Source organism: Phyllostomus hastatus, unplaced genomic scaffold (assembly GCF_019186645.2).
Source record: "Phyllostomus hastatus isolate PE091 unplaced genomic scaffold, TTU_PhHast_1.1 phas_scaffold_216, whole genome shotgun sequence".
Taxonomy (NCBI): Eukaryota; Metazoa; Chordata; class Mammalia; order Chiroptera; family Phyllostomidae; genus Phyllostomus; species Phyllostomus hastatus.
Window position 1 is genome coordinate 13,481,094 of NW_025334018.1, and position 24,319 is coordinate 13,505,412.

Genomic DNA, 24,319 nt, shown 5'->3' on the forward strand with positions numbered 1-24,319 from the left:
ACAGGTAAGTCAACAGAAGAGAACCGAGACCGCGTTTCCGGGGAAGCTGACGCGCAGAGACGGCCCCACAGCGAGCGAGGCAACAAGCGCTGGCGGCTGGTGCCAGGGACAGCGGCTCACCGTGGGAACAACAAACACTGACCGGGATCCCCCCTGAACGACACACAGTCCAGGGAGGCTCAGACAGACTGAAGGCCTACATGCAAAGTGCAAAGTTGCGAGCCCAGCAGATGATGACGTCAGACAGCAGCTCTGACACTGGGCAAGGAGGGGTAACTTACCTTAAACTTCCACAGCACAAGCCATAAGGTAAAAATTTTATATGGGATTGTGCTTGATTACATCTAAATTGAAAATCTCTGTACAATGAAGGGTGTTATGTCAAGAGTTAACATGCAGATGACAGGGGAAGATATTTGTGCTTTCTAAGTTAACTTGGACTAATGCCTATATAATTAACAAGGAATAGCTACGTATCAACCAGGAAAAGACAGAAGTCCCACAAGGGAAATGAGTAAGGATATGAAGAGGATATTTGCAAGAAGAAAAAAGAAACCCAAAACAAGCATCTGAGGAGATGCTCAAATCCACAGGCTGTCTGGGGTGGGGGGTGGACGGGTCATAGGGGGTGGGTAAATACACATCATAAAAAAAAAACTGTCCGGCAATCGATTAAGTTTGCCTAGCAACAAGGATAAATCTTAAAAAACACATGAGGCCATGATACCAAAGCACAAGTGACCAAAGATATACATACATCCGATGAGGACTGTGTATCAGAATACATAAAAAGCCCCATAATCCACCCACAGGACAAGCCGATGCAGCGAGCACAGGCTCTGAGCAGCCCCTCCCCCACAGAGGACGCACACAGGGCCGACAGCGCGGGGGAACGCCCCTCAGCGTCATCAGTTGTCAAGGGGCTTCCAATAGGAACCACTGAGATGCCACTTCCCACACACTAGGATGCCCAGAATAAAAAACAAACAGAAAACCCGTGCTGGTGAGGATGTGGAGAAATCGGAAGCCTCATGTGTGCTGGTAGGAAAAGAAAACGGTGCAAACAGCGGAAAGCAGTTAGTCCCCCAAACTGTTACACAGAGTCAGCCTGACTCACCACTCCCAGGTGTGCACCCAGGTAAAATGAAAACACGCATCTGTAGAAAACCCTGCGCACCGATGGTCACGGCAGCATTACTCACGACAGTTAAAAAAAAAAAAAAAAAAAAAGAGGGACGAGAGAGAAAAGAAGGAACAACTTCTGTTGTATGCTGGGTAATGCCACGACACAAAGACAGTCACAGGTCACAGATATGTCTGAGAGTTTTATACCAGACAGGACACCTGGCCTGGGAGCTTCATTAAACATTTCCTTTGCAAAATAGGCACCAACGGCCCAGACAGTAAACGCTATCCAGCAAAAGGAGAACAGGAGAATGAAGGAAACAAGCCTTCCTTCTCCAGCGAACTGTCTTCATCCGTCACAGGAGCGGTTCTAGGCGGGAGCCAACGGCGCCGCAGCTGCTCTGGGGTCCCCGGTCTGCCCCTGTGGTCCCCGCAAACGTGCGAGGTGTCAGCGTTTGTCTGACGTCACTGCGGTCGGTGGATTTCACACCAAGCACGAGGAGAGACTGGGAAGACTTACAAATGCCACGAGTCGGATTTTTATGGACAGTAGTAGATAACTTTGTAATTTTTCTCTGAGAGAATAAGAGCCTGAATGCTTCCATTGATTAATAAAACTTAAAGAGTATAATAAAATAAGGTATAATCACTGAAATGTGATTGTAGTTTAAGAGGCTGAGCTCACACATAAAACATTCATTAAAGAAAAATGACTGAGCGATTTCAGACAGCCTCTCGGAGAACACACCATCAATGATGAGGGTAATTTTGGAAAACAAATAAACAAAACACTGAGAGGAGCAGTCTTCCCGCGCCTGAACTCCATCAGTCTCGATGTGTGGCCTGTGGGTCAGGCAGCAATAGGGTGTTGAGAGTAAGCATTTTGAAAATTCTACAATTTGACAGTAATTTTATGTCTTCGTTCTTATTTTTTCATTTAACTTTTATCCTGTTTTACAAAAATGCTGTCTGACAGATTGAACAAAACCACCGGTCCTTTTCGTATGTATGGTTTCATAAACACTGATCTGCCCCCTGCTGGTTGCATCCGCGCCTTCTAGCAGCTTCCACCGCGACTGCACGCCACGCACGGTGATCTAAGCGCCCAGATGCGCCAGTCTCCGAACATCCCCGAAGCGCCACTTCCTGTGGCACGGACGCCTGCTTTTCTTTGTGGGTCACAGAACAAATCTGAGGCTAAAAAGCGGGCTATGGAGATCATGGTAAAGAAACTGAGATAAAGAAATCTGACCCAAGTCCCACTAAGTGACACTAATTCCTCATTGAAAAATTTACTGAGCACTCGCTATGTGCCTAACCTTGCATTAGATGAGGGACGGAGCACCGAGTGTCTCAAAGTCTCTCATGTCATGAGCCTTAGGACTTCGAGTTCTGGCAGGGGAGATGACAATAAACAAATGGTTACATAATCTCAGGTCAAGACCAGTGCGGGGAAAAAAGTAAAGCAGGTGAGGGATCGGGGGCAGGGGGCCCAGGGCTGTTTTAGAGACTGGTTAGGGAGGCGCAGCAGTTAGGGGCGCAGGCAGGCGGCCAGACTGTCTGGCTCACACACTGGCTCCGTCGCCAAGCTATCTAACTGCTCTGTGACTCAGTTTCCTCACCGACAGAATGGGAAGATAATGCAGCCTACCGAGAATTACTGGGAGCATCAAGTGAACTCATAGATTTAAAGCACTGAAAGGCACTGTCGCCCACACAGTAGGTGTTTATGAAATCCCACTATTATTTCCTTAGGCAGCGAGATGTATGCCAAGACCTGAAGGAGGGAGCCGGCCGTGCGGAGACGTGGCCCCACGATGACAGCTGTCATCAGGCGAGCACCTTGGGGTGTGTGTGCAGATTGTGCACACTTTCACCTTTAACCTTCACCACGACCCGCAAACCGACGCCGTTACTCCCACTCCATGACTGAAAGGCTGAAGGGAGGAGATGCTAAGTGGCTGACGCACTAATCAGGGCCCGTGGGTGCTGCCAGGGCCTGGCCTGCGGGCCGGTGCCGCCTCTGGCAGGTGTGGGCACAGAGCGGACGAGCGCCTGACTTTTACCTTGTTCGTTCATTCCTTCACTCAAAAGTATTAACTGAGCACCTACTAAGTTTCGTGGGCAGTTGGTAGTATTTTCTTTGTCTTCAAAAAGCAGACAATCCCTTTTAAAAGCAGGAGTGTTGTATGTTAGTAATGCTCAACGACCCACAGAGATAAGGAGAGGCACGGGATGGAGGAGGAGGGGCCGACGTGAGGTCCAGCCCAGGAGAGGGTTTGGGGAGAACACAGGAGGCAAACGTAAAAGGCAGGTGGGAGCGAAAGCAAAAAAACAGCAACGACGACTCCTGTGCAGAGAAGGGGGGTGCCCTGGAGCCCTCCCGGGGAGGGTTCGGAGGGAGCAGGGCGGGCAGGGGCAGACCTGGGCGGAGAGTGCGGCAGGCTGGAGAGGGGAAGAGGCGAAGCTGGGGAGTCGTGGGGTCCCAGAACCAGGGAGGGCCTCGGTGGCGGGCAGCCCAGGGTCTTGGGCAGGAAGGAGGTTCACCTACTACCTTGGAACAAAACCTGTGACCACGGGGCAGTAGGAAGAGAAAGGGGGAAGAACCGAGAACTAAAAGAATTAAAGGACGGGTTGGGTTAGAGGCTCGTGGGGGTGGGGGCGATGGGGCAGGAACACGCACTGCAGCACAAGAAATTTGACAGGCAGGACTGATCCTCCCTAATTCTGCGGCTCTGGGCTTGTACTCGGCTTCACAGAACCAGGACAAACGAGAGGAGCGTTGCGTAATGGTTACCTTGTAATTACAGACAAAGACTCCGAACGGGCGCTATTGAAAACGGCTCCCAATTAGGAATTCATTATGATCAAAAGGCAGCTTTGGAGCAAAGCAAGACACAAAGTGCGCTTCAGGCCATTTACCAGCCGCTCCAGCCGACGCCCTCCCTCCTGTCCATCTGTCAATCCATCCGTCCGTCCGTCCATGAGGCAGCTCTCTAGAGCAGAGCCCACGCGAGGCAGGGACACGGCGCCAGGGGCCGGGCACGAAGGGTGTGCGCTGACTCGCTCTGACCCCTCCCGAGGCCTTTCTCTCTCTCACTGGGGCAGAGACCTCAGATGCTATTTTAAAAGAAACCAGGGTCTGGGAAGTCTTAGCAACCTCTTTCGCTGCTGGGTGCTTGCTTCTCCAGCCCATAAATACACGGCCACCACGCGCTGGCCGGATTATTCTTCTCGAGCTTCTGGCAACTTTAGAATAAACTTTCCCAACCATTAAATGGAAAAGGCAAGAGAACAAGGCTCTGGGCACAGCCGCGGTGACTGTGGCAGAGCCGGAGGAAGCGCCCCCCCTCCCCGCCACCGCCGCGGGCTCTGCGCCTGCCGATCGCCTGGGGAGGCAGGCCGCTGGGGCCCTTACCTTCTTCGGGAATGACCGTCAGGGTGACGGTGACGCCGGCGTCCTTGATCAGCTGCACGATGCCGTCGTGGGACAGGTCGACGATGGACTGCCCGTTCACTGCGGAGATGAGGTCTCCGACCTTGAGCTTCCCACAGCGGTCGGCGGGGCTTCCGTCTATGACTCGGCCGATTTTATGGGGAATGACTGTGAGAAAAACATCCCCGGGTTCTTCAATTATTTAAGAAATCTGTCCGTGTTGGATTTATCACCATTATTTAAAAATTTCACACAGTGTCGAAGAAAACCCCTTTAGAATACAGCAAAACGGTACCACACAAGCGCATCCCGCCCGATACAGCTGTATCACACCAACAGCTTCCGCTCCGCCCACGTGCACCCGCCCTGCTGCCCTGCGTGGCTGCAGCCACGGTGAGACACCCCTCCACTCTCCCGTCCCCATAACCCCGGTTCCGCTTTCACACTGCCCCCGTCATCCTGCTTAAGACAGCCGGCCGGCCTCACCGGCACCGAGGACAATGACCCACTCACCCCATGTTTCTCGTCTGTTGCTGGCCACCCCAGCTGCACCACAGTTTGGACTATTTGATTTTTTAAAGATTTTATTTATTTATTCTTAGAGAGAGTGGAGGGAGGGGGAGAGAGCAGGAGAGAAACCTCAGTGTGGGAGAGAGAAACCACCTGGTTGCCTCTTGCCTGCCCAACCGGGGACCTGGCCCGCAGCCCTGGGAATCGAACCTGCGACCTTTCGGTGTGTGGGATGACGCTCCCCCCAGAGCCACACCAGTCAGGGCACATTTTGGGCTACTTCAGAAACTGCTACAATGAGACCGTCTTTGGTCCTATCGAAGGGGCACTGGCTCCCTTGTACATAAATGCAGCTCAAACTCAAGTTTCGGGATCAGACGGTCTGCCAGAAACCCAGGTACAGGGAAAGGCTGACTGACCACTCAGATGAATCCTGCTTAGTTGTAAAACAAAGTTAATTCCTTTTATTTAGGCCTTTAGATCTTTTTTTTTTTAATTTTTAAAATCTTCACCCAAGGACATTTTTCATTGCTTTTTAGAGAGAGAGGAAGGAGAGAGAATAACATCGATGTGAGAGAGAAGCATCAGAAGCATCGACTGGTTGTCTCCCACACGCGCCCTGACTGGGGGTCGCACGTGCCTGGATCAAAGATCAAAACCTCAACTGAGGCATGTGCCCCGACCAGGAATCGAACCAGTGACCTTTCAGTTACGGGATGGCACTCCAACCAACTGAGCCACACCAGCCAGGGCCAGCCTCTAGATCTTTCTAAAATCAGGAAAGCTGAGAGTTAGAACCCTAATGTTTACGTTACCATTATTTGGCTCACGGATAAAACCCTACCCTGAACGTGCGAAGCCGAGCCTAGGCCCTGTGCACCTCTGTGCCATTCGGTCCCAACCCCTCCCCACCCCCGTCCATACTGCTGAAGGCTTCCCTGGCTGGTAAGGCACTTTGCTGTTTTTGTGGCTTAAAACGAGTTCTCCGACACTGAGGAGCCTCGTCCGAGTGCCCCTCACCACCTGAAGAGGGGCACCTGTGTGTGTTCTCTGAGACTCTCCCTGCCTGGGACGGTGCACTCCCCAGGCCCTGGGGCCCCGCTGACTGCCTGTTTCGGATGGGGACAGTTAGTGTTCTAAATGGCACCGTGACCATGTTCGCCCCCCCAGTGAGATGAGCACCTCCCTAAGGCTGCCTGGGCCTCAGCGGGTGTGTGTGAGGGACGCCTTACTAGACCTGCGTTCGGAACTGGAAGTTGCTGCTGGTCGTGATTCCCGTCCCGGTGGACGCCGTGTTTCCTGCTCTTCCAGGATTACACAGCGGGAGATTTCATCTCAAAGAAGAGGAAGTTGAGGTTGGAAGCAAGTGCCTTCTGCTCTGAACCATCTCAAGCCCTCGTTATGCCATCTTCCTTACAAACAAAGCAGTCAGGAGAGTGCGGGGCGGGGGTCAGGGTCTGTGCACGCCAGGTGCGGGAGCTGACTCACTGACGGCACAACAGGTGCCTGGGCAGGCGCCCGGTGACTCATGCGGCGGGCCCCACGGGGACTTCCCAGATCAATACCTCGGTGACTCTCCTTCTCGGAAAAGACTGGCTCACACACAGTGTTCGTTCCAGATCCCCCGAGAAGAAAATGACTCAGCCCCTGGCCCACGGGACGGGGTCCGATCAGACTGGGGACACCATCGGACAGAACGAGCCTCCGGAGGCCCCGTGGCTCCGTCCTCACTGGGCGAGCCGTGTGGTCGGCTCGCAGGAAAGGACCTCCTGGAGGGCCGGCCTCCTGGGGGAGGGACGGTGAAAGTCTCAGGCCGTCCTGGTCTCGGCATTTAGAGCAGGACCGGCAGGATGGTCAGAAACAGCAGACAGACTGGTGGAAAGGCAGCTTCTGAACACGCTCAGGATGCACTGTTTCCAAGGTAACCCCTCAGCGGACACGGCCAAGGGAGAGTCGGGAGTCCTGCCTCGGCCCTGCCAGTCGGTGTGCCCGGCTTCCTTCACCTCTGGCCTCACCGCGTCTCACAGACTGGCCGGCCCAGAGGCCGAGACTGCAGTGGTGCTTTGAAAACACTGCATCTCAGGGAAAGAAAGGACAGTCACTGAGAATGTCCCCTTCTCAAAGAGACCCTTTGCAACCAGAACCGAAAAGCATGTGGTAGGAAAGAGAAACACGAAAACCTCTCAGGTGCTGGCAAAGCAAAAACTAGCCAAGTCCTGCTCTTCGTCTTCAGATCTTTCCTGGGCACCCCGTTCACTTAGCACTGATCCCAGCTGGGCCCAAAGGTGCGGGACCCCGACCCCCGTCTCTGAAAAATGGCAGGGAGTCTCAGGGTTTCAGCACTGGTATTAGAGGTGCCCCTGGGGCCTTTTCTCGTGACGACGAATGTCACGAGAAGCACATTTGATCAGAAGGAAAGACAGTCTGCACTGCACGAAACACCCTTCTCTACCAACAGCACAAGGTCCACGAAGAAGGACCCACTCGGACACAGGTCCCTGCTGCTTCGGCTCAGGCTCTGAGGGACGGCTCCCGCGCCCGGCCTCCCCCGGGCCCTCTCCTCCAACGGTAAGAGGTGAATGGAGCTCCAAGGAGAGCGCCTGCAGGGCTCAGTGCTTTGTGAACTGTTAACTAGCATTTCAGCGGAATTACCAGTCCTGGTTTTGCGCCATGACCGAAAATCTCGAGTGCTTTATCCAAAACTCATTGCCAACCTCAGCCTAATTTACCATTCAAGCTGATAATTAATGAGCTGCAAACACTCATTTCCTGCCACACATTAGCCACTGCCTCAATCTTACATTTTAATTGGGCTTTCTTTCCCATCTCATTAATACACTTTTTAAAGTTTCTTTTAAAAAAAGATCAAGAGACGGTGACAAACAGTTTCATAAACAGCGACGCTGACAGCGGCAGCAGAAGCTCACGCCAAGCACCAGCGGTGAACACGTCTTGCGGGTCCAGGCTAAGAACTCAATGCATCACCTCCCATAATCCTCAGACTCGGGAGAGACAGCAAGGGGCACCCCCATCCTCATTTTACAGAGGGCACTGGCGCTCGTGCAGGGTCAGCGATGTGCCCGATACCAGACGGCCGGTACGAGACTCAAGCAGGGCTCGAGTCCAAGTCTGTCTGATTACAAAGCCCAGCGTCTAATGAGATTGTCTTGTACAGAGATCTGCGGTGCCCGGGACCATCACAACAGTCAGGAAGAGTTTAAACAGATAAGTGTAAACCATGGAAATTTTAAATATAAACTACTATAATGTATGCAAATAAGAATGTATTAAATATATATTAAAATGTAACATAATTTTTAAATACAATCAATATAAAGATGTTAAACATGTTTGAGTAATGCACCTTATTTTACCGAATTCCTCTAACTCGCTTAGTTAAATGGTGAAAATGGACTTTTTAAATAATAAAAAAAAAGATTTTATTTATTTTTAGAGTGGAGAAAGGAAGGAGAAAGAGAGAAATATCAGCACGTGGTTGCCTCTCGTGCACCCCCTACTGGGGACCTAGCCTGCAACCCAGGCATGTGTCCTGACTGGGAATTGAACTGGCAACCCTTTGTTTCTCAGGCTGGTGCTCAATCCACTGAGCCACACCAGCCAGGACACTCTCCCATAATTTTTTATAGTGCTAGAAAAGGAGTATCTTCAGTATAAAAAGTGCTTAGCATCTATCATACTGGGTAATAATCTCACCACCGTTTTTGCTGAGTCTGAAAGCCTAGGATTCTTGTGTGGCATTAGAGTGAGAATACGATGACCTGAAATGGTAGTTTTTGGAGATCCTTATTTCCAATGATACAACGTGAAATCCACCTAAAAGCTCTTTCTTTCATTTCTCTGAGACAGGCCACATAATCATCCTCACAGCATCAGCGGCAGCTCCAGCTCCCAGTGTTACCATAGCAACTGCTTATGGAAAACAGAAAGCCGCGGCCGTGAGCAGTGGCCTGATCCCAGAGAAGCAGCTCACGCAGGTCCCAGGCTTCTTGCTCTACACACGTGCATTCACTTTGGCGAGATTTGCGCCAAATCGCTTGGCTCACAGCACTGTCCTGGAACTGCCTGCTTTGTTCGCTAGGATTTCAGCGACCGGCCGTCACGTCTACCAGGGGCGGGTCTCACTGCCCAGGAAAGGACCAAACCCACGGGCAGGGCAGGGGGCGTCCTCAGGGGCTGTGTGCCTTAGAAACATAAGTTACTGGGCACACGTGAAACATAAATGTTTGTTTGCTCGTTCTCATATGCGTTTGGATTTTATAATTATATTTAGAGATAATTATTTCTTAGAACCGCTAAGACAAATATTTAATTTGTTGAATCTTAACAGCCCTGAATATACTAAAGGTAATTCCTCTTTGGTGATGGAATTAATATGTACATATTCATCCTTTGCACCGGAGAATATTCTGTTAAACCAGGTTCAGGATATTTAGATGAATTTTTAAATGTTCTGACAAAATTTTTACCTTTCAACGAGTCATAAATAAAAGGGAAGAATGCTTATTATTCAAGAAGGTCACTTTAGAGCTAGAATATGGCAATTATTAAACTACTTCTTCCGGGCTGGTGTGGCTAAGTGGATTGAGCATAGGTCTGCAAACAAAGGGTCGCCAGTTTGATTCCCAGTCCATGCACATGCCTGGGTTGCAGGCCAGGTCCCCAGTACGGGGTGTGCAAGAGGCAACCACACATTGATGTTTTTTTCCCTCTCTTTCTCCTTCCCTTCCCCCTCTCTAAAAATAAATAAAATTTAAAATAAGAAAATATTAAAAAAATAAACTACTTTTAGCATTTAGTTCATTTCTGCACACACAATTTTCCTAACTAAAAAACAAACCTGTGTCCCTATATTAAAAAAATTCAGTACAGTTCTTTTACTAATAACTAGATCCTGTTCCTGATATACTGTCAAAGCTAATCTTTTCAAAAAAGATTTTATTTATTCTTTGAGAGAGGGGAAGAGAGGGGAGAAAGAAGAGAGAAACATCCATGTGTGAGAGAAACATCGATAGGTGTTTGCCTCTTGCACGCCTGAATGGAAGGCTGGCCTGCAACCCAGGCCTACGCCCTGACTGGGAATCAAACCAGCAACTTTTGGTTTACGGGACAGCACCCAACCCACTGAGCCACATCAGCCAAGGCCAAAGATAATCTTGATGCAAACTCAGCTGCTAACACTGCTTTTCTGGAATCTGAGATGATACACAAACCTGAAGTCTAGGAGGTTTGGTTCAGATTACCTGATTTTGAAAACAAAGACAATTTTCATCATTCTTAAAAAGTGAAGTCTCTAAGGCCGTTCACCCATAATTCCTGCTCGGTTTCCTATACTCCAGTGGGAGACTCAGGAGACAGAACTCCTCGGTTGTGACGACGGGACACAGCCGCCCTTACCTCCCGGAGGCGGCTTGTTTTTGGAGGTGAGGATGACGAAGCCGAACCCTTCCTTCTCCTTCCGCTGCAGGACGACATCGTAGGCCTCCTGGGGCGCAGGCCGGGCTGCCGCTTCCGCTCGGCTCAGGCGGGGAGACCCGTTCTGTGTTGGAACAAAGGCTTGGGAGCTGTCATCCTCAGGTTGTTTCTCTACAATAAACATGACCGATTTTGATATTTCTGGCGCATTGTAATTTTTGATAACTAAAGTCATTTTGTGCTGAACCTCTCACGAAAACATTGTTTCTAGTAAGGAAACAGAAAAGCCTCACACCCCCACCCACGTGAGCTCTGGGCAGGAGCAGATGGGGCAGCAGCCTGTCTAGTGGCTGCAAAGCCCAGACGGAAGCAACCGGAAAGACGCACAATGCACTCTCACGGGAAAGGGGGTTTTTGGAAGCATCCGCGACACCTGACAGTAAAAGATGTTCTTCAAGACATTGCTTGAATTCCAGAACAGGGTTCAGCCTTGACCAGTGACTCTAACAAAAGCTGATGATGAGGAATGACACAGTGAATGAACTTCCTTTTAAAGTCAACTTGCACGGTGACTGAGTGCAGGGACTGAGCTCCGTGCCATCTGGGAAGCGGTGGCAGCAGCACAGAGGGGCTGCCTCTGGCCGGGAGCGGGGAGGGCAGCTCCCAGGCCCGGAACAAGCTGTCCGCACGGACAGCGACCTTCCTCGGGCAGAGGTCCTGCCTGCCGGGATCCCTGCGAGCGGCCAGTTAGCCTGCACCTTCCCCTCCAAGGATGGCATCACGATTTGAGGAATAACAGTACAAGTTAATCCTAATTGATTCTTTTAAAAGGTAAATTGTGTGCCATGAGTTCATACAAATCATCATTAACCACCACAACACGCTGCCATTGACGAGTACACACAGGTGGCGTCTGTTCTGGCTCAACAGCTATCTGATTTCTGAGACTGTTTTTGAATCTCAACAAAAAGCCACCAACACCCAATCGTTAATGAAAAATAAAGCATTTTTTAGTGTCATGCAGATTGGAACAAATTAGCTAAAAACGTCTGCAGTGACATCAGATGAGGCTGAAACGTCTCAGGACGCTGTCCTGGAGAGCCAGCCTCTGGCGTCCAACACCCTGTTTTTACGGCGAGGTACGTCTATACTGCGGGCCGCTGCGTGCCGACTCCAGCACCACCGAAGGGAGGTGACGCCGCGTCAACAAACCCGTGTGGGTCTCCAAACGCCTGACCTTTCCGAAGACAGGCCGGGCTTTACTCGGGGCGTTGCAGTCAAAGCAGGGCCTCATGTTCAGAGTGATGCCACAGTCGTCGAGTCAACACACGGACTGACATCCCCTCGGTGCCAGGGCGGCGTTCCGAGGGCTGGGGTCCAGCACGCGGCTGAATGGACAAACACCCCGCCCTCAGGGGCTTCCTATCTTGTGCTACAGGTGGGTGGCTTTGTATGACTTTATGTGGCAAGAAGTCACTTCCAAAAATTTCTCTTTGATAGTCACAAAGCTATCGATGAGCAAAATGTAAGAGAGGTTTGTATCTGAGGGTACAATCTGGAGCCCGGCTCTGCGTGAAACACCCGCTTTAATCCCAGCCCTACGACCGACCAGCCACATGTGTCCCAGCCTTTCCATGAGTCACTGGCGCTGGGTCACGGCAGTATTTACATCTCGGCGTTGTGAAGGTTCAGTAAAACAATCCGTCTGCCCAGGGCACAGTAAGCACTCACTAAATGTCAGGTTAAATGATACCACAACTTCTCAGGTAGAAACATTCTGTCCTCTGAATAGTTAGGAATTCACCAGGATCCAAAAACCTTTGATATGAAGCTATTGCAACACGCAGGACAACTGAATGGCTGTGCATTAGTTTTTAAGAAAACAGACCGAACCTGGTGACTTCATCAATCTGCGAGCACACCCTTAACACGGAAGACCCCAATTTCTCTTTTTCGACAGTAGTGCTATTTCCGAATCCTTTTGACCGTACAAGACCTCCCACAATGAGGCCCTGGGCCGCACCAGACGGCTCTGTAGGAGCCGCTGTCTCATACATGGCTAACACGAAATACGTAAAACAACCCGCAAAACCCCAGGGCAGGTGGGCGGAGTCTGCGCGCCGTTTCCCGACCGGGCAGAGCGGGAGCGGGGCTGCCTACCGCCACAGAAGATCTTCCTGCGCACGGTGAGCAGCACGTGGCCGTTGCGGGCGGCGGTGGTCATCAGGTCCAGCACTTGCTTGTGGGACTTCCCCTTGACGGGAATGCCGTCGATGCACATCAGCTCGTCGGCCGCACGCAGCCGGCCGTCCTTCTCAGCGGCGCCCAGGGGGACGATGGCCCCGATGTATATCTGCCAGGACGACAAAGCGCGGGTTGCTGCTCTGCGGGTCCGCCGGGACCTGCTCGGATCCGCAGCGGCTGCAGCGAGGACTTCCTGCCTCAGTCCTGCGCAAACCCACGGGTTCCCGCAGTGCAGCTACGGAAACGGTCACGCTTGGGAGAGGGGATGCCTTAGAGTGGGACCATTCTCCAAATCGGCCCTGCAAATAACCACACCACATCACCCGTTCTGGGTCCTCTGAGGTGAGGACAGAGAAGGTGGGAAATGCAAAGCTGTGCGATAACTTGAAAGAGTGCCGCCGTCACTACAACTAAACAACAACATGAAACTCAGAAAACGCACTTCTGCGGGGTGAGCATGAAAGGGAAGGAAGGTCTGTTGCCATCGAGAAAACTTCTCACTCCGGGTCCACGGCAGCTGGATCAGTCTCACAGTACTGCTGCCACGTCTGGCTAACAGTACAAGTTCAGCAGATAAAACAGAAACGTTTCTGGTTCTCAAATCTCAAAGCAGTCAGGATGTTTGGGGACCAGAGTGTCCTAAGGCTCACGGGCATCTAGGTGAACATGTCTAGGTCATTCCGCTGGCCAGCAATTAAAATCCTGTAATTAGCCCTGGCCGGGTGGCTCAGTGGGTTGGAGGGTTGTCCTGCATACCCACAAGGTTGAGGGTTCGATTCCCAGTCAGGGCAAATGCCTGGGTTGTGGGTTTGACCCCCAGTCGGGGCATGTGTAGGAGGCAACCAGTCAATGTTTCTCTCTCACATTGATGTTTCTCTTTCTCTATGATCAATAAACGTATCCTTGGGTGAGGATTACAAAAAAATCCTATAATAATTAGGCATCCTGAATGTTGGCGCTAGTTTCAGAGCTTCTAAAACCTGACATTTAAGACAAAGTTCCCTCTCAAGTTGTTTGAGAAAAATTCTGAAAATGTCTAAGTGACCACTCTGAGCACCACCAAAATCGGAAGCAGTGAAACGGCACTCCGGCTCCCTTCGGAAATAATCCCGGCCCCTCATGTCTGGCCCACGTCGGGGAAGCTGTGTCAGCTGCACCCCACGCGGCTCACCAGTGCACACTTACGCCGCAGAAATCAATGCTCTGTTCAGAAGCAGAAGAATGCCTGCCGTTTGGACAGATGACTGTTACTCACCTAACTTGCCAGCAGGATAATCATATCGTCATTCTTGACATTATGTTCCCCCAAAACTTAAGTACATTCTTAAATTCTACAAACTGCATTATTTCTGTCATTCAAAGGGCAAAACTTAAAAATAATACCCACTACACTTGCTCTCTAACTTGATGTGAGCATCATGTATAAATAAAATTCTAGATTTTAAATGCCTTGTAAGCATAGCCTCGTGCTTTCTGGACAGAAACACAATTATTTTATATTCTTCTAGTCTCACAGGTGACAGATGAAACGGCATGCAAAGCGCTGAGCACAAAAATGTCAGCCCATCAACAACGCGGTGAGTAATGTGGACTAGGCAACACGACATTCATGGCTCACGCCGAGTGGTTACGGAACATCCAGGAGCCGGAGTGACTGCGGTAAATAGGGTTTTGAATTATAGCTTCCTTAGAAAAGAAAAATGTCTTAAAACCTGTTTAATGAAGGCAAAAGGAAGTAAAAATTTAAAACACGCATTAAGCACACAGAGAAATTAATCCCTGCCCAACTGATGGCTGACACAGCCGGTTTGCGCCTCCGGCTTCAGCCTCGGGGGCCCCAAGTCCACGGAGGGACCATGACACCAAGAGAACCGCAGTTCTCCTCATAACAGTGAAACTGTCAGAGAAAACAAAATTCAAAAAAAAAAGAAAGAGAAAACAACAAAAACCATATTCTACCCAACTGCCACTTCAAAATGAGAACAGGAGCAGCCCAAGCCCGAAGCGTTTCAACTCACAGATTGGTCGGGTCCGTCTCCGCCCAGCACCCTGAAGCCAAACCCCGACTCCTGCTTCCGAAGAAAAACGTCCAAATCTTTGGTGTTTGGCGCTAGGGAAAACCAGAATTTTTTTTTAAATGAATGAATACTTTGGTTTACTTTGAAAGAATTAAAATAAAACAAAATTCAGTATTTAGTAGGATAATATTATAGAGGTCAATAAACTACATTCTCAGAACTTTCTGAGATGCAAAAATTTACATAGGCGTGTAACACCACAAACAATTCCATTATAAACCTTTGTTTTGAGTCCCAAACAAAACTCTGTATCAAGAATGCTTTAGGAATATTTACTCTCATGTCCATGTTCTCAGCATTACACTGCCATTAACTCCTCATGCCCTCAAATCAATACTACCACATTAAATTCAGAATTATCTCATTTAAGCTTGATATTTGATAGGTACAAATTATCTCAATTAACATGGGCAAATCCTGGAAAAAGAGAGACCATAAAATGCTTTAATGCTACTCCTAACCTCATACCTTTGTTTTGGAAAAGCATTCCACATGAGCTGCTACTGAGCCTCATTTTGCAAAATGATATTATTTTAAAAGACAATTAAATAACAGTTAACACCTGTTCTTAGCCCCATTTTCTAGCTGGGGAACCTGAGGAACCAGCGTCACACAGGAGGGAAACAGCAGAGGATTAAACTCAGCCTGACCTCCACGGTCCAGCCCCACCATCCTGCCCCACGAACGGGGCATCCGTCAGAATATCAAGTCAGGATAAGCTACTTTGCACCTAAGATCTTATTACTAATGTTACTTGTAAGTAAGAAGTGTTTTCTAGAAAGGGAAAAGAGAACTTTAGAGAGAAAAGGGCTCCTGAGTCCAACTCGATTATTTTATGGGTGAGGCCCAAAGGGATCGGGGAGCTTATGCCAAGTTTCAGAAAGTATCAGGACGTGGACGGGAGTCTGGAGAAAGGGATTCTCCACAGCTGCACTAATTTAAACCACTGCCTTGCCGTGCTTACGCCTGGTTCTCATCTTCCTTAAACATGGCCTGGGACGATCAAAGATCTACAATTGGTTAAATAACTATGAAGTCAATTATACAGAATATTTCCACCTGGGTACATCTCTTCCAAGGTAGATTTAAATCTCTTAAAAACAAACACATTAAGAAAATCAAACCCATTCCAATCTGCAACTTTCCTTCGGGAAGGATCAGCATCAGTAACTAACCAGCGTGGACCTCAGCCTCTGCCCTGCGCACCCTCTCCCCTCCTTGCCCCTCAGCTGGGCTCTGCAGGAGCCTGCTTGCGCTTCGGTTTCCTCCTCACGTCGCAGAGCCCTCTGGTTCATCACCCTCCACTGCCCGGCCTGGAAAACCTTTCTGAAACTCAGCCCAGTGATATCACCCCTAGAGCTGAAGTCACTCCGTGGCTGCCCACCACTCCTCTGGCCGACACTGGGCCTCCACAACGGGCTCCTGCCCTCTGGTTTCCCTTGACAACCACGCCCAGCCACACCAACCCTCTTGCAGCACCCAGACCATGCAAGGCCGAGGTGCAAATGCTATTCCTTTTCTTTCCCTCCTAACTGTCCTGCAAACGCTTCTTTGTCTTCGAAGACATGGCTAAACCCCAACTTCCTGTATGAAGCAGTGCCTGCCACTCCTGCTACCCATGGTGGTGAAACTGACCGCTTCCTCCTGCGGCCTCACTCCGTGCTGTCCGCCCTTCTGTTACTGCACCGGCCAGGCTGATTTGTACTTATTTGCACACTTATTTGATTACATATTTGTTTTTTCCATTTAGGTTTAACCATCTTTTTGGGTGCAGGGCCTATGCAACCTATGTATTTATCTCTTTATTCCCATTACTGACTTTGATGTTGGGTAGACAGTAGGCACTTAATGCGTGTTTCTGAAAAGAATGACTGAATGAATGAAGCTGAATGCAGACGGAAGAAGCCCGGAGTGATATTAGAATGGGAATGAAGGAGTAACTTGTCAACATGGTTTTGAAAGATGGACAGGCCCCAGTTTAAAAAAATTCAAATGTATTTTGTCACATGCTCCCCTGAAATACTGCACAACTACTTACGTTTATCTTCATACAAAGTCTTAGATTTCAGGTAGACCTCAGAGGGATCCAGTTTCGGGGATCCTGACCTGATAATGCTGGGCGGGAAAGGCATCGGCTGGGGCATGGGCTCATTTATGGCCTCCAGACTTCCTGAATTGTCCTTTTTATCTGCTTTCTGAAATGTAAAAGGGCCTTACTTAGTATTTTAAGAAGCCAGATGGTCGGTTAGTTCACAAAACGCTTGTCTGAACTGCGCATGTCACTGATGCCGGGGGCAGAGGTGGTGGTCAGAGCCAGGGGCGCGGCTGCGCTGCAGGGGGGCAGGCCTCCATGGTCACGGGAGTTTGGCTGAAACATATTTAACTGAAACTAGAGAAGGCTCACAGTGATATCAAGAGAACGGCCTTAATCAGTCCTCTGAGCCCTCTTGCCCTGCTCTCCAAAAGCAAGACGCAAGTCGCCTTTGAGAAGATGAGTGGCGACGCAACCCAGCAGCGCTTCTAAGTGGAGCACAGGGAGGAAGGGAGGCGGGGAGAAGATCCTCAGGAAGCCCTGCCTCCCCGCTCGCTGGATCTGCCTCCCAGTGAGGATGTTCGGGAGAACATTCTTTCCGAGCAAACGCAGCAGGAAGGGTTACCCTAGTTAGGTCGGGAAGACCTGCGTGGCCAAGCCCAGTGTGTCAGGGAGACGAGCACCACTGCCAGCCAATCAGATGAGGGGAAACAGTATTTCTGCAGTTTTTCCATTCAGATGGCACTTGCAGCAAAGTAACATCCAAGCAGAGTTCTTTCAAAGTGTCTTAACAATGAAATCCAACAAACAGCTTGAAAAAACAGGGTTTTGAGAACAGCTCGCTGCCCTGAGTTATGGGGGGGAGAAGGGGATGACAGACGTGTGTGATAAAACAATTCACACCGACCGGGGTGCAGGGGCAGCTGGTGTCTGTGAGCGGGGAGGGGCCGGAGGGGACCCTTCGCTGACTCAGACCCAGGCCGATGGCAGGGAGACCGGAGCAGCCAGCGTCAGCGAGGACTGCTGTCCGCTTGGGAGCACTGGGGTCACCCTGCCGTACCGGCATCCACAATGAAATCGGTAAGGTGGCACGAGAGGGAAGAACGGTCTCGAGAGGAACCAGAGAAATGGAGAAAACGACAGTGCAGTTTTAACTGAACTGGAAGTTCTGTCCACTGGACCCAGGTGGCTCAGTCTCTTAAAGTGCAGCGTTTCTTTCCTTCGGGTCCACAGGGCAGCAAATCTGCAGAGGATCCTATTTGGTGGGCTAGAAAGAATCTATCCATCTGACATGCGATGATGGTCTTCCCTTTTGTCACCGTGGTTCACGGTCATGGACGACGTCCTTCAGCTGTGAGACGACAGACTCCAGCGCGAGCACGGCAGATCTGTTCGGGATTTCCCACGAAACCGTTGGTCCCCATCCGGTGGCTGTGGCTGCTGGAGAAGCTGCGTGTGTGCACCTCACACAGTCTCTCAAACAGCATCATTCGTCTGGTGCCGCCGCCTCCTTTGGTCTCATTCTCTCTACACGCCCTTCAGTCGGCTACTCGGTTATTCAGGACGCCCATGAAAACGCTGCTCCACCTCTGACGGCCTGTCGCTGTGACCCCGGCACACTGGGCCCAGAAGGTCGTCTAAACGTGGGTATTCACGGTCTCCGTGAAATTCGAGAAGCAACCCCGCCTCTGCCCCCCGGGCGCCAAGGCGCAGCCATACAGTCCCGCCCACACCGAGAGGGGCTCCTGAGCCGGCCCTGCAGCGTGACCACAGTTCACTGTTCAGAGCAGTGGTTTTCCATCTTTCTCCTCTCGCGGCACACACAGACGCATCACTAGAATTCTGCAGCACACCAAAAACTGTATTTTTTGCTAATCTGACAAAAAATAGGTGTAATTTTGATTCACTCACACCAGTCAGCTATTGTTGTGTTGGCTGTCATTTTCTTTCTTTCTTTCTTTTTTTTTTTTTTTTTACGATCTAAGAGAAAAGAGGTCAGTGCCCCTGAATAAACAGTCAGGTATTGCATGTTTTAAAAACTCTTGCGGCATGCCAGGTGAAAATTGCTGGTTTAGAGGACAGGCCTACTGGTAGTTTGGGCCTCTCGTATTCCTCCAATAGACGTACTTAACCAGGACAGCGCATCTCTTCTCTGCGGGGCTTCGTCTAACCCCCACGCTTCCCTCTGAGTGTCGGACACAAGCCCAGGGCAGCCTGGCTCCTACTTCTCCTGGGTGGGCCAGTCCCGGCTGCAGGGGGCGGTCCTCACACAGGGGCCGGGGGCATCCCTTCTGGTGTGTTGGGAAGAAGCATTTGAGGGCTGCTGTGTACTCACCATTTTGGTAGTTTTCGTTGGTGAAGGAGGACCTTAAAAAAATAAGCCAAATTTTAAAAACAGAGGAAGCATTTCCAGATTACAAATACTTTTAACATTTAAGATAAACTAGCTTCAACTTTCCAAAGGCTAGTAAATTCTCTCTCTGTCTGACACCTCCCATGTGCCAGGCATTATACATGAACTGTTCATTTTTATGGCAGTCCTCAGGCCTGAATGTTACCACTGTTTTACAGATAAGGCTGAACTAGAGTAACATTATCTCCCTATACCACAGGACATGCAGGGAACATGGCAAGGAACTGGCAGCCAACCTGAACCACACGCTGGCCCCTGTCTTATCTGCGCAAACTCCGGAGAACCCTCTGGCCCATCCCCTGAGCACATGCCACCGCATCACAGAAAAGAAACAAAAATAGTTCAGAGACATGAGAATAAGCAAAAGCAAACCAAAATAATGCAATGAAGTTAAACGACTCAAATATGAAAACTAAAAGCCAGAGAGATAAGTAAACGAGTGAAGAGCCAGACTTGATCCGTTCACGCACTAGTCATTCGCAGGCACAGCCTTCAGAAAGCCCATCAACATGCAGACTGTGGGATCGGTCCCTGGGCCTGAACTGATAATGTCTGGGGGCAGCTCGTGCCTGCTGATGACCTTGGAAAATAAAAATTGTATTTCTCTCACACGGGCGGCACTGTGGGGTTTAATTAACATTTAAGGATGGGGACTGGAGCTTAAGACGGAAGCTTCCCGAGCGCAGGTTATCACGGTCGCTCTCACGGAGCAGACTGGCGGGCCGCCCAACACGCTGCTCCTCCACAGAGGGGCTGGGTGGGCCTCTCAGACGCCTTCAGGGAGGGGGAGGGGGCCCACCCACGTGCCAGTGATGGAGGGAGTCCATCTCTGCTGGTGTCCTCCACAGAGAAGACGGAAGTAAGAGGGCGTATTTCAAGTGAAGTAACACGACGACTTCACGGTGTGACTCTCTCCAATCATTAAAGCCATAAATCAGATTTTTAAAAGAATATAGAGGAAAAGAAATCCATCATGTATATGTGAAACTATCAATAACTAAGGAATCTTCTGCAAGAGATACTGTTTATGGAAGCCGACAGAAGCTTCTGGAAATGCCCCCTGCTGACCAGCTGGGCCTGCAGGGCAAAGACGTCCTGACCGGTGAGGGAGGACAAGCAGCAGACCGCGATGCGTGCGCACCGAGGCCTGCTCCCGCGGTGCGGTGCGCTCACTCACCTCCTCTCAGGATGAGCAAGGGCACGTCCGCCCCCACCGGAAACTGCTTCAGCACCTCCACCACCTGCAGGTGGGTCAAACTCTGCACGTTCTGGTGGTAGATTTCCTTAATTATGTCCCCCTTCCGGAGGCCCGGACACCACTGACTGTCCAGGATCATCTTCACCTTCTGTCCCGAGGGGCTGTCCGCGATGGCGAACCCGAAGCCCTTGGGGCCCTTGACCAGAGGCACAGTCACGAGGTCCGGCTGCGAGCTGCCCGACGACGCCGTGGACGCCCTCTGCTCGCTCGGATCCGACGGCCCATTGAGGCGGTCGCTGGCCAGGGGCTGTCCCGACTTCCCGTTCTGGTCCAGGACCAGGGCTCCCGACCTGAAGTCCTGAGTGCTCCCGCCAGTGTCTCCCCTGGCGGCTGACTGCCCGTTGACGACAGGGGTAGCGGCCACCATGTCCACGACAGGGTCTTCACTGTCGTCCGGCAGCGGGTAACCACGACACAAGGTGAGGTTCACGTACTGATTGACAGGCACCAGCTGAAACATCTGGACGACATCTGCGTGGGTGTGGCCAAGGACACAGTTGCCGTTGATATCTACAATGACGTCGCCTGGTAACAGATAACCGTGGTGATGACATTAAAACCACCGGACAAGTTCATTTTTTTGTTGTCAGGGGACACAGAAATAACTTAAATTTAGCATCTGAATTTGAATTCTGGAAACCTCTTCCTGCTCGCTAACTGCTGGTTTTGAATACAGACATGTGGCTCTCCCTCTGCGACTCCTCTCTAGAAAGAATGCATAAATGTACAAATCTTAATGATCTCTGTAGCAAAGGGTTACGACCTCAAGCTCAAGGGACTCACACCAAAAATAAGTGCAAATTCATATGATCATTGTTAGTATATCCTCTGCGTCCCACCCACGTGCCGCACCAGCGAGGTGCGTTGTAGCAGCCACTCAGCACACAGGGGAGGAGCAAGTAACTCCCACCGACTCCCTGCAGGAAAAGGCAATCTTCAAATACCACCTCATTTCTTGACTTTGAAGAAGCCATTACGATGTCATTAAAAATTCATAATGTAGGGCTAAAGATTAGAATAGCGTTGTTGTGAATATAGTTTCTTTTAAGCATCCTTCTTTTTCTAGAGTTTCAACTTGTTGTAATTCAGATTTCACAAGGAGAAACAAGCAACACAAAATTCAACACAAGCAAAGGCTGTATGAAGACACTGAGAAGCCAGTGAAACTAACTAACCTTGTAAAAGTTGGCTCCGCTGCCCCAATTTCACATTATTAGGGCCACAACTACTTGACATTCCCCAGCTGTGCTTTTCGAACATAGCCTCCACTTTTAAAATCTGTCCTCCACTGTCTCGCCCGTTTGCTGCTTTTACTTGAATGTAACTAATTAAAAGATTATTGCCAAATAGAGTTACTTTAATTTGTTCTGATTGCATGTAGGCTTTAGAAAAGTCAACATGAATGTTTTTTAAAAAACATGAGTCTGCGGAAATTTGTTTCCAAACCTAAGATACAGAAATTAGACTGATCAGAAACAAAGTTTTGACTTATTCTCCCCTGGTTAAAACCCCAGAATTTTCATGGAAGTATTGTATTGCTATGCAAGTAAGATCATTTTAGACAAATCTGAATATAGTAAAATCTCAACAGCATAGATAATAGCTACGAGTTGTGTTCCATGGACAAAATGCTCAAAAAGTCAAAACTGAAAACTTAAAAAAATTTATTAATTTTAATCTCTAGAGCTTATTTTATAATGTAATAGAGGAAGGCTGAAATAATGATCTTTACAAACATAACTTTTGACTAAGTATGTTCTAAGTTCCCATCACCTGCATGGGAAAGCATAGTTTGAGAGACCCCATATCCTGGCTGGACACAGGCCGACATGCACCGTGGAAAGTCGGATGACTTCGGGACTGCCCACCTGCAGGCTGCGCTCACAGGGCGGGTGAAATGACAGGGGATCAGGGAAGTCCAGTCAACGGCGCGAGGGGCAACCTCAGTGGAATACTAAAACCCTCCTGGAAAACAGCGTTTCAACCGCCTTCGGAATCTGTAACCAGCCTTGAACTTCCCTTTGCTATCAACACTGTCAGCCACATTCAAACTTCTAGAAATGATGAGGTTAGGAAAATGATAGAAAAGACAAATTGGTTCAGCTCTGTAAAAATGGTAATGTATGCCTATCATTCTCCAAACAGTTGCTTAATTTTATTTACAATCAGTGAGACTAAGGAAAAAACAAAAAAAACTTGGGAGAACAATGGGGGACAATTTGTTTGGTGCCACTATAAACATAACAATGGATCATTTTTCAAAGAAGATTAGAGGTTAATGTCAGGTAGCTCCAAAAGTACCCCGCGTAACCGAAGAAATCCAAACAATCAAGTAGTTTTCTGAGATGGTTCGTAAATCCCTAGCTTAGTAGAGCCAAAGAGTTAGCCCGAAATTATACAAACTATTTGAAAATTAATAAATATAATACCTTTTTTGTTTCCACATATTTGTAAAGATGGCTCTCCCTTAAAACTAATATGTACCTAATTTAAAGGATAAGCTGTTTTAACACAGAAATCTCCTTCATTTGTATAACTTAGTTCTGTCTCTCTATATAAATTATATAGTGCAATATATACTTACATATTGATATTTATAGTATTATATACTTAGTCATACATTTTTGCTACAGAAATTTAAAAATGCTTGAATCATTTTTAATGAAGTATTGCCCCAGATGCTAATGCAGATGGTACGTAATATCCAGAATACGTACACATACATATTTATCATGAAGGCAGATGTACAGGGTCTGGTACAAATAATGGCCCTTTTTATTACAAAATCTTTTATTATAAAATCATAAGCATGTAATTCTGTAACATGACAATATTGCACTCAAACACACCATATGACATTTTAAGTGAAATGTTCAAATTAAAACTACACACTATCACGCCCATATTATTACCCCACCAACTACACTCACGCAGGCCTTACTTCTGCCGCACCCTGTGTGTGTGTGTGTGTGTGTGTGTGTGTGTGTGTGTCCTTGCACGCTAAGTCTTGTTCTAGCATCACTGCTCTTCAAGCCGTTCCGAGAAGCTGCCCACCTGGTGCGATCTTCCCGTCCTGAGCGGCAGGCCCGTCTTTCAGCACGTTCTTCACCTGCAGGAACTCGTCGGGCCTGTCCCCGCCGATGATGGTGAAGCCGAAGCCCATCGCGCTTTTCCTCAGCGCCGCGCGCACCAGGATGCCCTTCAGCTGGGCCGGGTCTCGGGTGAAGTGGGGCTTCTCCATGTCTGGGCCGAAATGAGAAACGGCTTTGAGAACGAAAACTGTGACAATGACTACGGCCCCTGAAGGCAATATTTAAGGTAGTCGTGTAACTTAAAACACAACGAACCACAGAGAAGAAAAAATCAGAGAGACTCTAATGTTATGGAACAGTTAGAATTTAAATTCATAAACTACCAGTAAATCACTAAAAAAAAAAATGATAGTGAATTATTTCTCTTTTCTAGGATCCTTCCTTGTTATTTGAAAGGTAAAAGCACCTACTTCTTCCTCCCCCTCATTGCCTTGTTTGTACTTACTTTCACCCCAGGAGCCCCTTGTCTGGACTCAAAACGGGAGGTGCAACCGGACTATTAAACTCCTGAGAGCCAGCGACGCCCATTGCGCTGTGCCCTTCCCCTGCACAGGCGCCCACTGAGCCGAGTGTGCAGACAGTGCTGGGAAGATGGAGACAGCCGCCACACACCTATGAGAGGGGCTGTTTGCAGAGCTTCTCCTAAGGACAGCCCGGGCTTTCTGTGGCTTTGCATGGACGTCTGACGGGAGGAGAGA

The 24,319-nt window shown here is 49.3% G+C and overlaps 1 protein-coding gene across 3 annotated transcripts in view; it reads right to left on the bottom strand.

Moving 5' to 3' along the window:
- Positions 1-24,319, bottom strand: part of MAGI3 (membrane associated guanylate kinase, WW and PDZ domain containing 3) — a 177,589-nt gene that overhangs the window by 12,753 nt on the left and 140,517 nt on the right. For all 3 annotated transcript variants that reach the window (XM_045816463.1, XM_045816462.1, XM_045816464.1), the window contains exons 9-16: positions 23,584-23,772; positions 20,449-21,054; positions 19,194-19,225; positions 16,865-17,021; positions 14,767-14,858; positions 12,665-12,857; positions 10,487-10,675; positions 4,544-4,729 (exon numbers count right to left, since the gene is read on the bottom strand). In XM_045816463.1, coding sequence (XP_045672419.1) covers positions 4,544-4,729; positions 10,487-10,675; positions 12,665-12,857; positions 14,767-14,858; positions 16,865-17,021; positions 19,194-19,225; positions 20,449-21,054; positions 23,584-23,772 — 1,644 coding nt within the window. The remainder of the gene's footprint in view (positions 1-4,543; positions 4,730-10,486; positions 10,676-12,664; positions 12,858-14,766; positions 14,859-16,864; positions 17,022-19,193; positions 19,226-20,448; positions 21,055-23,583; positions 23,773-24,319) is intronic.